Below are 14,397 nucleotides of genomic sequence, written 5' to 3' on the forward strand. Positions count from 1 at the left end.
CATGGCCCCAAGGCCTGCCAGGCTGGAAAGCCCCCTGGACCATCCTTCCTGAGGGCTGCTCCCCACAGGCAGCGGTGGCTGCTCACAGGAGGCACAGCAGCGAGCACAGAGGCAATTCCCTCGTTGGGCAGTTATCAGGTAATAGTTTCAGGTCTAAGTCCTCTGTTGGACCTACCTGCACAGTTCCCAATGCAGGAGGTCACTGTGCAGGAAAGCACTGCGAGGAACACAAATGTTTTCAAGGTTTGGTATACTCCCAGGGGATGCTAGCTGAATTTGGGAATAATTCAGGTGTCCATCTACTCAATTACCAGCTCCCATCTTTTCCTTCAAGAGCAATCCACTCTTTGCAAATCCAGCCTCCCAAGGCTTATCTGATCACAGCACAAACTGGAAATCCCACTTTGGATTGGTGCCACAAAATGAATTAAACTACTCAGAGAAATGAAAAAAAAAAATGGTACAGTCTCGCAATAAGCAACACTGATCACCAAATGAATAGTGATTCTTTGGATTAACATTAAAACCCATTTATTCAGGCTTTTGTGCAGGGTGCACAAGTCAAGGCAGTTACGTGTACACAGTATGCACATCCTAGTAGCGTACAAAAAGGCAAGGAGCACCGGGTGCTTACACTGGTAATGTATGTACAGACATATTCAACTGGGAGTTTTACATTAGAAAATCATCTGACGCTACTCATGTATCATCAAGGCTATTCAAAATGGTGTAGAAAACCAATAAAACTTGGAAAGTATCTACTCTCATTTCGCTGGACCCAGGCTGGATATAGTCAGGCTTCCCACACTACATCATTTTGTGGGCAAAGCCTACAAGATCTCCGAGCACTTTGAAGGGTCACATCACCGTTCACTCTAACACGTCCCATTGCATGTTCAAGATTAACATATTAGTATCATTTCCTGTCTTTCTGGGAAGAACAACAGCTTAAATACTTCAAAAGGCTCATTTTCTCCTGGGAAAAGACAACAAAGGAAAGATTCAGAGAGGCCATGAGAGAACAAACATTAATGAAATGTTGTAACAGCACTTCCTGGTCCTTCCAGAAAACTCTTCACAGACCAGGCAGCACCTAATTTAAAGCGCTGTAAACTGTCCAGATTTACAGAAGTGCAATGTCAGGCCTTGGCAGAGCCCAGGTCTTCTGCTGATCTTTACCTTGTTCCTATCCTAAGGGCTGCAAGAGATCGTACTTTTGTAACCTGCACAAAAAGACACAGAGAGATCAAGCAGATTTAGCAAAAGGATACTAAAGAGAAACAACAGAATTATGCAGCAACATCATAAGAGCCATGCTTCGCTCCCTGTAACTGTTCTGAAAAGTATCAAATTCCTGAATTTAACTTCCAGCTGAATTTTGTCCAAATGTCAGCAGAATGAGGGAGCACCAGAAAAGAACAATTTAAGAAACACATGGTTCTTGGGGACAAGGCCCCCCAAGGACACTGGAACCCGTCTTCATTGACTTTCACCATGAAGAGCAGCTCCAACTCTCTTTGACTACTCTTCTATTCCAGAGTCAAATTCTTGCACATATTAGGTAGTTTTGATGGCAAATTTTAGCATTATAAAGAATCTAACCTAAAATCCACCCAGGGAGCAGTTTTAAAGGGCTAATTTGCTGATGCAGATGACAGAAACCACAGTTGAGTGCGACGTGGGTAAGACTGTTAGAACTGCTCCCAAAGGTGGCTGAAATAAGATGCTTTGTGCATAAATACACCAAATATAGGACATATTTGTAGAACATTCAATCACAGCCAATATGATTTTTCAGACATCTCTTCTTTTTAGCACAGCACACGTGCCATTTGCTGTATGACTCTGGGGTTTAGTTTATTCAGTTCGTTGCCTTGCATGAGCCTTTTGGAGAAAAGATGAGGACAGCATAAATTATCGCTCTCAAATTTATTTCTTTCCTAAAGTTTAAAGTTCTCTGGTGGAAATTTTTATGAGTCAAAATTTACTTGAGTGAAAGTACATTTCAAAAATGTATATTTTCATGTTGATTTCTATGAAAATTCATTGCTGAAGTGGTTTGAAAAATGTTTTCCTTTTAGAGAATGACTTCCTCATATTATATTATGAATAGGCAAAGAACAATCAGTATTTTAGATTGAGCCTTCCTATAGTACGAACCACTCATTCTGATTGTTTTAGAGAAACGCTTCAGCTGTAAGTAGTAATAAATCACAATTTTATTCAAAAGGAATCAGGAAAAAGACTTAATTACCAGATTCACTTTGTCATTCAACAGGCACAGGGAATGAGCTGCAATTCAAAAGTAGGAAGCCCTCAATAGCACTTTTTTACATTTACGAGTGCAGCTACAGCTTGTAACACGTAGGAACGTCACGTCAAATTTTATACCACAGCCTGTTTGTTTCCCTTACAAATAATTTTCTGGCACAAAAAGTCAGTGGGAACTTCCAGAGCTTGAACATAAGCAAATAAGATGTGTGGTTAAGATTTAGAAGTACTAAAACCACCGTGGTGTTTCAGCAGTCTAACAGCAATTCCTGGCCAGGGGTGGGGAGGAGAAACAGGCTTCTGGGAGTGAGTGAAACTGCAGACTGGGAAGGTACCACTGAAACCAGTGAGATGTTTCCTGGTACTAAGAGAACCCCAGAAACAACCGGCTTTTGCAGGAGGATAAAAACAAACACGCAGGTAAATACAACCGATTTTGGTATCAAGGACAAAGCTGAACCATACCCACTCTATGCCGTGAGATTTTTAAAATAAGTTTTTAAACACAATTAGCTTTAAAAAGCTTGATTTCTAAAACTATTCAAGATCAAAGTTTATATAATAAAGTGAAATACACAAGTTGCTACTTATTAATACAGCCATTACAAGGCCTGATGCCACATACTATATTAGAAATCTCCAGCTTAACTATGCTATATATACATATTTTTATATATGTGCGTATATATATATGTATAAATTATCAAGCTCAGTTAAACACAAAGCAAATTATACTTTCTCTCGGAAATAGTTTCATCCATTAAGTTCCAGATTGCAAAGCTAGTTGCAGTGTCACAGGCAAAACACAATTTTACAAAATCACTGGGGAGGAAAAAGGCAGTTTCACTCTTAAATGGGCAGAGTAAGCCCATAACAGAAGTAATTAAAGGAAGGATGGCTGAAGAAAGAAACATACAGCTTTCTCTTCTCCAGTGCTCTCTAAAGAATCCAGCAAATGTCAATAAATAAATAAATAAGAAGCCTGGGGAATTTTACCACAGTACTTTGCTACCATAAATTTAGTTTGAGAAGAAGTCTGCCTTGCCATATGTAGCTGTCTGCCTCTCGTTCCCACCCCGGCGCCTCAGCAGTCAGCTAATGCAACGTCTTTCTTTCAGTAAGACTTAGGGCTTAAACTTTTTTTCCCCGCACAATGTTTTTAATCTAACAATTATGCAACATCTTCCTTCCCTGTCTTAATTTGCATTCTCATACTGAAACAAAGTTATTGAATTGCATTAAAACTCTAAATGATCTAAACTGAAATCTGTTCTTCAGATGAAATAAATGCCGTGACACACTAGCAAGGACAAAAAAAAACCCCACAACAGCAGTAAGGTAAGGTGAGAAGAACCAGTTCAAAGACTGGGAGAAACACATATGAAAAGGGCCACCCAAAGCATACAGAAGCCACTGCTAGAAAGAAGGTTCTCTACAATTTCTTTTCATGACCCCATACAGAAATGAACAGACAGGTTAAAGATCTTTGCCCCGAACACCTGTCACTGCTTCTTAAGGTCAGTGCAGATGGATGGGTAACTCCTCAAAGAAACCTGTGCTCATGCTAGAGAGGACTGCAGCTTTTACCAGGGTGACCAGCAGACGAGGTTCAAAGCCAGGCAGGAATATCACAGAATCACACAGAATCACAGAATGTCAGGGATTGGAAGGGACCTTGAAAGATCATCTAGTCCAACCCCCCTGCCAGAGCAGGAACCTAAATGAGATCACACAGGAAGGCGTCCAGGCGGGTCTTGAATGTCTCCAGAGAAGGAGACTCCACAACCTCACTGGGCAGCCTGTTCCAGTGCTCTGTCACCCTCACTGTAAAGTTCCTTCTCAAGTTCAAGCGGAACCTCCCGTGTTCCAGCTTCTACCCATTGCCCCTTGTCCTATCATTGGGCATCACTGAGAAGAGCCTGGCTCCATCCTCATGACATTCGCCCTTTACATAATTATAAACATTAATGAGGTCTCCCCTCAGTCCCCTCTTCTCCAAGCTAAAGAGACTCAGCTCCCTCAGCCCTTCAAATAACCTTTCAATATAACCTTTTAAATAAGGATCCACAGGAAAAAAAACCAACTATTTCATATTTTTTTCTTTTTATTATTTTTACATGCAGGACAACTGTCGTGGAGAAAAGCAAAGCCATAGCACCGTGCCATTGTGCTCGATGGCTCTGCTGTTGGAGCGAGCACAGCCATCCTGTTCCAGTGCTTTCTCCTGCATAGTCCAGCCAGACAGATAAGCTACAGAACGAAAGCACAGAATTTCTCTCCCATGCGCTCCCTTGTGTGTGTGACTAGGGCTAGGCTCCAAGTTGAACCTCGTGGGTATAAACACTGCAATTCAGATCTTCCCTAGTTTTCTGCATGCAATAACACACTTGTTTTCTGACATCTTTCTGTTCTCCAGAATGCTACCAGCAATTATTAACTCATTTATAGTTATTTCTTCTTTAAAGTGACACATACTATGCCTGCCTGAAAAGAGAACATGTAGTCAAAATTAATCCAGAGTTTGTTACAAGAGTAGCAGTAATAGTTCTAAATTTAAATATGATGAGTTACCCAGCTTTGTTGAAACCAACCCTGTAAGATCCCAAATGCAAAAGAAGAAAGAGGAAGAGCCGTGTTTTCAAATGGTACAGAGAAGTACAATGGGCTCTGAGCAGCGAGACAGACGTCTGAAATACTGTTCACAAAAGAAGAGACCCAAGAATTCCAAATATGAATTGAACTGAAGAAAAACTATCAAGGACAGGAAACATACAGCAGAAGTGCAGATCAGTGATATGAAGGTTCCTTATCATTTCTAGAAATTTTTCTGATGTGTGAACAAGTTCGCCATCCTGTCCCAAACGCCTAAACACTGCATCTGCTCACTCAAACGTACATGAATTTGTTCCCAGCAATAAAGGCGGCGGCAGGACAGACTGGTCTGTATGTGCTGGATGTCACCTGCATATTCTCAACTTAGTCTGTCGAAGATTGAAGTGCACTTGGCAGAAAAGTTTTCAGCTTGAGCCCTGATGCAAGTGAATTTCTCTCTGGCAATACGACTGCAATTACCATATTCACAGAGATTACTAATTGCTCAGAAGTGCTGCTTAAATAAAAGTAAAGCCAGACTGTTTCAACTCATCAGTATAAGGTATTTTAAGAAAACATTTGAGAGAATAGTCAACTATTTACTGGAAGCTCAGTTTAGTACAGCATTACTGAAGTTATACATTAAGAAGTTAAATACTGTATCAAGTTTAAGGAAGAAATGAAGGGTGAATAGGAAGCGTGAAAGCTGAGGCCACAGGGAGCCGCAGACTTGATATGAGATCCCACAGCGTTCAGCATATGTGCTCGCAGAGCCTGTCACGCCACTGCCACCGTGCATGGGTACACATGGGTTGGCATTGCTGGGACAAGCAATAGGGCAGCTAGAACTGGGCATGCACACAACTCTTACCCTGTCAAGGCAGAAATGCTCCAAGGCAGAATTATCAGACTAGCAGACATCAGAGGATGTCTTCTGCTGAAATTTAGCAAGCTGTAATACAGAGGCCAGTCTGGGTACACATGGCCTTAAGAACTGCAAGACCTTTCAGTGCTGGGCAGCAGGCTTTCCAAAAGCCTTCAGCTAAATACTCGGATAATGGCAACTCCTCTCCTGTAAATAAGGTAGCTTAAAAGCAAACAAACAAACAAAAAACCCCAAACAAGCAAAAAGCAGCAACACAATTGTCCTACCTCTGAGCTTGATCTCCTTTCACCTGATCCACTTATCCAGAGCACGGGGAACATTAACTCTTACACAGAGGTGTATTAGGAATAGTTGCACCAACCAGGCCGCCTCCTTTGATGTGCATTTCCATCTCCCCTCATTTCTTCTGCTGCCTAAAGCCCACTGCTGTGAACAGAAACACTCTGACACATCATTTACAAAAGCCAATATAAACACCTAATGGAATCCCAGCAATTCCAAATGCTCCATTTGCCTTTGCTAACTTCATCTTTCCCTGAACTATGAGCTATGTGGGTATAATCTGTCTCTTCCTGGATATCTAAACTATTGCAGGTACTGCTGCAAATATTGTGGTCTCTTCTCATGAGGAAATTTGATGGGTTTGGATTGGACATTTGGGAGGAAGTTTTTTAGGCTTTCGTGAGTCCACTTTATTTGCATTAAATGAAACATACACATTTGATGTGTCAGCAATCTCTGTGCAGTGAAGGGAGAAAAAGTAAAACAAGTCAAAGTTTACCTAGCTGTACTCCGAAGGAGTAATTTATCAACTCAAGAGTCTGCAAACAGCAAAGTGAACACAAGTGATTGACTCCATGAATCAAAACAAAATCAGAAAACTGGTTATAGATCTATATAAATCAGATAACTGATAGTCAGATAAATCAGATAACTGGCTATAGCCTATAGATCTGGGCTCAGCTCTATGAAATGAAAAGCACAACTCCCTCCAACAAATTGGCTGTTAAGTTTGCTAAACAAATTACTGGTCACACATAACGAATTTATGGATGCTGCAGGAGTACACTAAAAAGGAGTCCTCACCACCAGTGAATAAATGGGCCAGTTAAGGATTCTAGCCCACCACAAGGTTTTGGGTGTTTTCCCCCCCTTATAGTCCTCTCTCACTCCTCTTACACCATTCTCCATCATTTCCAGCCCTGAGCTGCTCCTTCCTGCTAACTGGGTCCCTAAACCAGGAAAAGGGCCAGTCACATAAAACTCAGATGCCTGAGACCAGTTGGGTGGGGCGGAAAGCTGCTGCACGGGAGCGGAGCAGAGGGACACACTGCCTGGCACGTGTCCACCATCTCCACGCCACCCACCCAGCTGACCAGCCAGCGCAGCATTTTATCTGGGAGGCAGGTACTCCCCATCTCCAAGCACAAACAAGAGAGGGGGTCAAAAAAATTGCCACAGTTTGTATGCTGATCCATTGACACTTTCTACATTTGCAGGAAAATATTACCACCCACCCAAGATATATTACATTATGTGTATGAGACAACTTCCATGACTAAGCGAACTCCATTCTTTTGTAAGGAAGCTTTTGATTAAGAAAATCAAAATATGTTGATATTTTTACCCAGAAAGGATCTTTATGAACACTAGCATCAACAACCTCATCCCACCAGGATACAGCATCTCTGTTAAAAACCCTCAATTCTTGAAACTAATCTGATGTCTTGGGGAGAACAAGGCTTTTTAGATAATCCACATGTGAAGAGACATGGAAAATGCGTGTATAGGAGTTCCCTTTCAAAAGCAAAAGGTTTTAACTAGTGATTTTAAACTATTTATTTTCTTAAAAAAAGAAAAAAAGTTAAGAAAACATACTTGAGGTACTTTCTCCTCAGAAACTTAAAATATTTCATTTTGAACCAATCTCCTTTGTCCTCAGAGGTGCTTATGCGGGTAACCTGAACAGCCCTTACAAATGTGTTTTAAGGAAGAGGCAAAAGCACAATAATGCTTTCCAAATTGGGTTTAAAAAGGAAGATGTGAATTTCATTCTGTTTTGAACAAAATAAACACAGTATACAAGAAACATGTACTCAAAGAGTACAACCAACAGCAAATGTAGGTTTTGACGTGCAGAGGGGACTGCTTCAAGACAGCTTATCTGCCTTCACATCAAGGTGTTCTGGCCTATAAAGAGCAGCACTATTTTGTATCTTTTTCTCTCCACCTCAAGAGAGTATTTAAAAAACAAAAACCCAACAACTTTTCAAAGCACTTACCTCCCCTTTCAAGCACAATATTCTGAAGTTACATACCTATGCAGAAGCTCTCTACCAAATGAGAAACCTCAAATCTAATACTTCAGCAAGGGCTCCATGAAGAGAGAAGTATGAAACTAGAAATATGCACAGTTAAAAGTATCAAGTACCCACGTGTTAATTCCTCACAGCAATTGTGCCATACAGAGTAATAAAAAGGGTCATGTGCTTGTACTGAGGGCAAGGCCAAACAAACACAAGATAGAACAGAATGTCACCTGAGAGGTCTAATTTATGAGAGCTGCTTAGCAGATCAATTTGTGTACCTATTTACATGGGACTGTTCTTGCCATCTCCAAGTGCTCTGGATAGGTGAAATAGCCCTTAATTGCCTTCACCTAAAGCATATGGCCATGCACACATATGACAGCACTGTCCACTGTAATGTGCAGTATCAAAGAACCATGTCAAGGTTTCTCAGTGACGAAGACATTGACCTATTAAACTAAATTTCACTTAACCTGGGGCTAAGCAATATGTAGGCAGTGATTGAAAGTTCTTACATTACCCAGAGAGCTCTTCTGTGGCCAAATTACACTCTGTTCTCAAGAAAGCCAATTTGCCCTGATGATTCACATCCTGTTTTGAATTCACAATCACCAATGCTTCCTTCCAACTGTATGTGATAATTGCTTAAGTAGAGTATCATTCTCTAGGGACACAGTTTGAAAGAAAAGATTTTTTTAATTTCATTTTGACCAGAGTGTGAAACAAAAGATGATCAAAACTGGTACACTGGTCTGGAAAAAAAGGCTACTGCAGTGCATTTAGCAAAGCTGTCAGAAAAAAGTGCGTTAAATAACAACAATGGACCTCAGAGAAATTAACTGTATCTCTTTATTGTTAACCAATGAATGTTATCCAAAATAGTAGATGTAATTGTAGCTTAATTGTACAACACAAAACATGATGCTAAAGGAAAAAGCATGTGGAAAATTACTTCACCAAGTAATCATTAAATGTATTCTTAGTATTTCCGCACCAGTAAGTGTTCCCAACTGCTGGTGACAGCAGCTATTACCACTTTGTTCGTTGTGAAAATCCCTATTATAAATGGTTGTTCCTGGTTGTTTAGAAAAAAAAAAATAAAAATCACACTGCTTTATAAACGGATCTAATCCATTTAGCCCTACTCTATATATTGTAGATTTATGAACAGCAAACTTTACTGGTATTTTTTCCCAACACTGAAACTGATGTACCAGCGTTAGTGCACGCTTTCCAGGGAAAAATGAAAACTCACTGGAAGCACAGTATTTCACCTGCTATAGCAAACTGTTCCAACACTTCAGAAATTTGCTTCAGCTTCGGTGTACGAAGCCTGTGAAATAAAAATTGTTCTTACAATGCACTGCAAGTAGAAACACCAACTTCCACCAAGCAGCATTTTGAAGCACGTGCACACCATCTGCACATCAGTCTTCAAGGTCAACCAGGTATGTTTAGCCCCACAAACCAAAAATATATTAATGTATCTTTATTTTATTTTCATGATGTCACCCCACATAGCCAACCTTTAACTCCGCAAAATAATAAAAAAACCCCACAACTTAGTTGGACTGTTCATAAGAAATTTAAACCTATTGTGCATGAAAAAAAAATGTTTAATAAAATGGCAAATTTTAATAGACAAGTGTAAATTTATGAGTGCATAATATCAAACAGAAAAGAGCTGAACCATCCTCAGAGAAAGCAGGGTTCTTCCACTGTAGATATTTACTAGGGTACTATAACAGCAGGAACAACTGCAGTCCACATTAACTGTAAAGTCATTTCTAAGCAAATTTCTCAAAAAAGCAGATGTCCTTTTCAAGAGGGAAAGGACTCAATAACAATGATCTGACATCAGATATGACAATTACAATACTAGCTTCACTGAAAAGTGAAGCTACAAACACTTTTACTCAAATTCTGGGAACTTTAATTTTGTATTTGGAAACCCAAAACCAAACTACCTCAAATGCACATCCTACACCCCTCCCAGGAGATAGTATACCAGTGACAGGTTACAGCTTTAAAACACACAAGATGCTTTTACAATTTAAGCTCAACAAAAGGCAGTTAGACAGTATTTAGCACTATAAATCCACCTTTAAAGTAAAACAAAATCCTAGGAGTAAGGGCTCCTAGCATTCTAGGATATCACTGTGTAGTGACAGTCAATTTAAACAATTTTTTTCATGGTGTTTGAAAGACCAGTCATCATGTATATAGTAGTGAGGTAGGATACTGTCCCCTCCCTGGGACTGATGTTTTCATATGCTCCCTTGCCAGAAAGGTCCAGGTCTCCCTACTGCAAATAAAATAATTACAAGCAAATAGCACATGAAGCTTTGTATTTTTTTTTTCTTTGCTGCATTAGAACGTTTTGTACATCTAAAAGAATCGCCTAGGAAAAGCAATACTTATTCAAGCCTATCAGCAGCCACATGCTGCCCACAGGTAGTGTTCCATTTAAAAATATTTCCTGGAACTACCACCTGCCATCCAGACCTTTGTGAACAGGTAGGCAAAGAAAACCATCAATGATGACAGGACATGAAACACCAAAGAATTTCACTTGGGAGGGAAAAAAAACAAAACTGAAAGTCAGCAATATCAAACTCTTAGTGGTGTAGCTACACTGAAAAATGTAATTTCAAACTTCATATTGAAATAGTACCTATCCAGTTTAGGTTCAGTTCCATTCTTCTTTCTATTTCTTAATGTTTAAGCAATACATATACTTGTCAGTCATTATAGTACTTAACATTGGTTTTCAAAGAAAAAAAATACAAAACAATGAAACTGAAAACATGATGGGGAAAAAATTGCTACCATTCTCCACACCCCCCCCTCAAAAAAGCTAGGGATGACAGACTGCCTTACTGTTGAATAGCTTCCCCTAAATTGGTCTTCTAGCCACTGTAGTCAAACTGGTATTAAGTGCTTTGGCAAAGTGGGGTGCAATCCATCAAATCTGCAAAGGCCTGCTTTTTTCTCTGTTGGTGGTTCAGCTTTACGAGGAACATATATGCAAAATAACAGCTCTCACATTGCTTCAAACTCATCAATACGCTGCTTCGTATTGCCTTGTCGGATTTGTCGAAGAGTCTTGTACTTATCACGGCCTGCTTTAACGTTCTCAGCATGAAGGACATCATTTTGTGTTTTCTTGGTTTCATCTCTGGCTTGAGCCAATTCAGAACTTAAAGCCTGTTGAATAAAATATTTGCATTTAAGTGCTTTGACTAATCTTTTAAGGATTCTGGAATTTCTGATAACAACTATTCTGCAACTTGGATAAGGATTTCTTGAATGCCAACCTATGAAATGCTCGTTGTGCTGTTCACAACCTCAAGTTGTGAGGTCTATCAGAAAGACTGCAGAGGAGAGAGCATAGGATTGTTCCCTTACATGAGTGTGGGCAACAAACAAACAAAAAAAAAAAGGCCTCACACCACAACATCCAGGAAGAAATGGGCCAGCAGGACAAAGCAGGAGAATGACCTTATTTTTAAATTTCTGCTTGACTAAAGACAGCTCTTGTTTATCTCCCTGATCCTGTTCAGTGATTGGCCAAGAAGAAAGGATATTACACATACACGCTACTAAGATATTGCTGCCAGAAAAAGAAGCGGCTTTCCATTTCTGCTGTTTCCTTCCCACACGGGCATTTCACAACAAGGCAAAGGGTTACCACTAACATAGATTATTATACTGGGAGGGGTAAAACAATTCTAGGAGGAAATGTTCCATTTCAGGGAAATGAGATTAATCCAAAACAGGCATATATCAGTTTTTGCATCTACAGTGTCTATGAATGACTGCAAATAGACACAAACACTATTAAGCAAGCATCTGTTCATATCACTTAGTGAATCTCAGTATTGAGAAAGGAAAGCATTACATTTAAACATTCAGTGTCCTGGACATTAGATAATCATTAGAAATGTTTACTGGCCAATGCAACAACATACTAATACTTTTAAGCTATAAAGCACAATCTTGCATCCAATCTTTTTACCTATTCCACTTCTACAACACTATGAATGATATCGGTTGGTAAATTAGTAATAAACCTAGTAAATGACAAAAAGGCTGTTTCCTTGGCACACCATAATTTCAATGAGATTTTTTGACAAATATAGAATGAAAACCAAAGCCTGAATTCTGTTGACACAACTATGAATCTTCATTACCTGGAGCTGTTTCTTAACACGTTCATTTTTCTGTGTTTCTGTTACCCGTTCTTCCTCACTCCTGTGATTCATGACACCATCAGAAGACAGTTCTGCACTGGCTTCAGCATTGTTCTCATCATGTTCATCATGTTCATTCTCTGTTGGAGGAATAACTGGTGGGGGAGGAGGCGGAGGAGGAGCAGACATCACAGATTTCAGTTCTTCTTTGGTCTTTTCCAAGTCCTCTTGGGCTGCAAAAGCCTAAATACAGTAAACAGTACTTAGCATCTTTTAGAATGACTTATGAATAGTAAGAAAAATAAAAATAAATAGCTGAGATGTTTTCAGACACCTGGAAACTGTCCTTTATAAATGACACAACTAGCTTATGCACTGGAAATTGTAAAACACAAATATAGGGTATGACTCAAAGCCAGCTGTACCAGAGATCAGCTATTTCCAGCTGACAAGAGAAAACAGGGCAATCAAACTGATTGCTTTCCAACTTTCCTAGCCTCCTAAAATATGAGGCTCAGAGACTTCTCAAATCAAAGGTGATGTATTCAAATTTCATATTCAACCAGAACCTATACTGTAAGAATTTGTTCAATCACTTTTTGAACCTGTGCATACAGTTAGTATTCACAACATCCCATAGCTAATTACAGATTTTGTGAAGAAATACTATTTTGCTTTAATCTATTGTCCAGTTGCATGTGACATGCCTTTGTTGCTGTTCTGGTTCATCTTTTCACCACGACTCATTATTTTATACATCTTCCTCCTGATGTATTTTCTTTTCCAACACAAAGCTCCAATTATTTCATCACCATACACAAGGAATCCATTTCAAATCTTTAACCATACCTTTGTGATGAGAATTTCCCCCCCTCCTTCATGACTACTTAATATTAAAAAAATAATTAAATAGAAGTATAGTCTGGCTTCAGTAGACTGGAGAACAAAAACCTTTTAAGAAAGGCTTCTCCGAAGCCTAAGGGAAACAGAAACATTCAGTCCCATGGACTTCAGTGGGATTTCCACACTCATCTCCCTTAGGTTCTTTGAAGTTCTGACTTCACACAGCATGAGCTCATTACTTTGTGCTGCCATTCTGAGGCTTCCTCTTCTTTCTTTTTCTTGGCCTCCTCTAGAAGCGCAATCTTGGCAGTGAATTCAGCAAGTTCTGCTGCCTGAAACAAAAAATGAAGCCAAAGTTTTAATTTGGTATAATTTTGGCTCTGCAGTGGAAGAAAGCAGAGTCTTTGCTGTGATCCGACTTGAAAATAGTTAGTTACCATCCACCAACTGCTAAAAATAGAAATTTTAAGCACAATATGACAAAGGGAATGAATTGGTACTCTTGCCTGATGGAAATAAGTCCAGAAAAACAATGCTTGTCTTCTGCACTTCCAAAGCTTGCTGGGAAAGAGGGAGCTGTAGTTACAAATTAGCATTTGGGGCTGTTTCAGTTTAATACAACTTCAATGGTTCCACTAATAAGATTATGATTCTGGATCCTAATCTCACTACTATTAAACTAAACCTTGCCTTCAGAATTGTGCGCTAAGTTTACAGAAGATCAACAGCTGTTTTATAGTTGAGAAGTAATTTCTTCTGCTATTTTCATGCCTTTCTCAGTTATTATGTGCAAATCTTGAATTAGATTCACAGTATCTTCTCACATTCTATAAATGCGGGAAAGAGGGTGGGGTGAGGAGGAAAGCAAGCAAACAAAAAAAATCCCTCAGTGTCACTAACTCCCCACCACCATCCTCCCGCCCTACTCTGCCCTGGTGAGGCCACATCTGGAGGACTGCATCCAGTTCTGGACTCCTCAGTTCCAGCATGACAGGGATCTTCTAAGGAGAGCCCAGTGGAGGCCACAAAGGTGATCAGGGCCCTGGAGCATCTCCCGTATGAGGAGACACTGAGAGAGCTGGGACTCTTCAGCCTGGAGAAGACAAGACTGAGAGGGGATCTTATCAATGTCTATAAATACCTGGAGTGAGGGGACCAAATGGATGGGGCTGGGCTCTTTTCTGGAGTACCCAGTGACAGGACAAGGGGCAATGGGCAAAAACTGGAACACTGAAGGTTCCAGACAAACTTAAGGAAAAACTTCTTTACAGTGAGGGTGACAGAGCACTGGGACAGGCTGCCC

General features: G+C 40.0%; 1 protein-coding gene across 1 annotated transcript in view; it reads right to left on the minus strand.

The window, feature by feature from the left end:
• Positions 1-520: 520 nt before the first annotated feature.
• Positions 521-14,397, minus strand: part of RDX (radixin) — a 42,736-nt gene continuing 28,859 nt past the window's right edge. The window contains 4 exon segments of the mRNA XM_010165445.2: positions 521-1,223; positions 11,105-11,265; positions 12,252-12,494; positions 13,334-13,426. Of these exon segments, the coding sequence (XP_010163747.1) occupies positions 1,187-1,223; positions 11,105-11,265; positions 12,252-12,494; positions 13,334-13,426 (534 nt within the window). The 3' untranslated portion in view covers positions 521-1,186.

This window comes from Antrostomus carolinensis, unplaced genomic scaffold (genome assembly GCF_000700745.2).
Source record: "Antrostomus carolinensis isolate BGI_N321 unplaced genomic scaffold, ASM70074v2 scaffold14033, whole genome shotgun sequence".
NCBI lineage: Eukaryota > Metazoa > Chordata > Aves > Caprimulgiformes > Caprimulgidae > Antrostomus > Antrostomus carolinensis.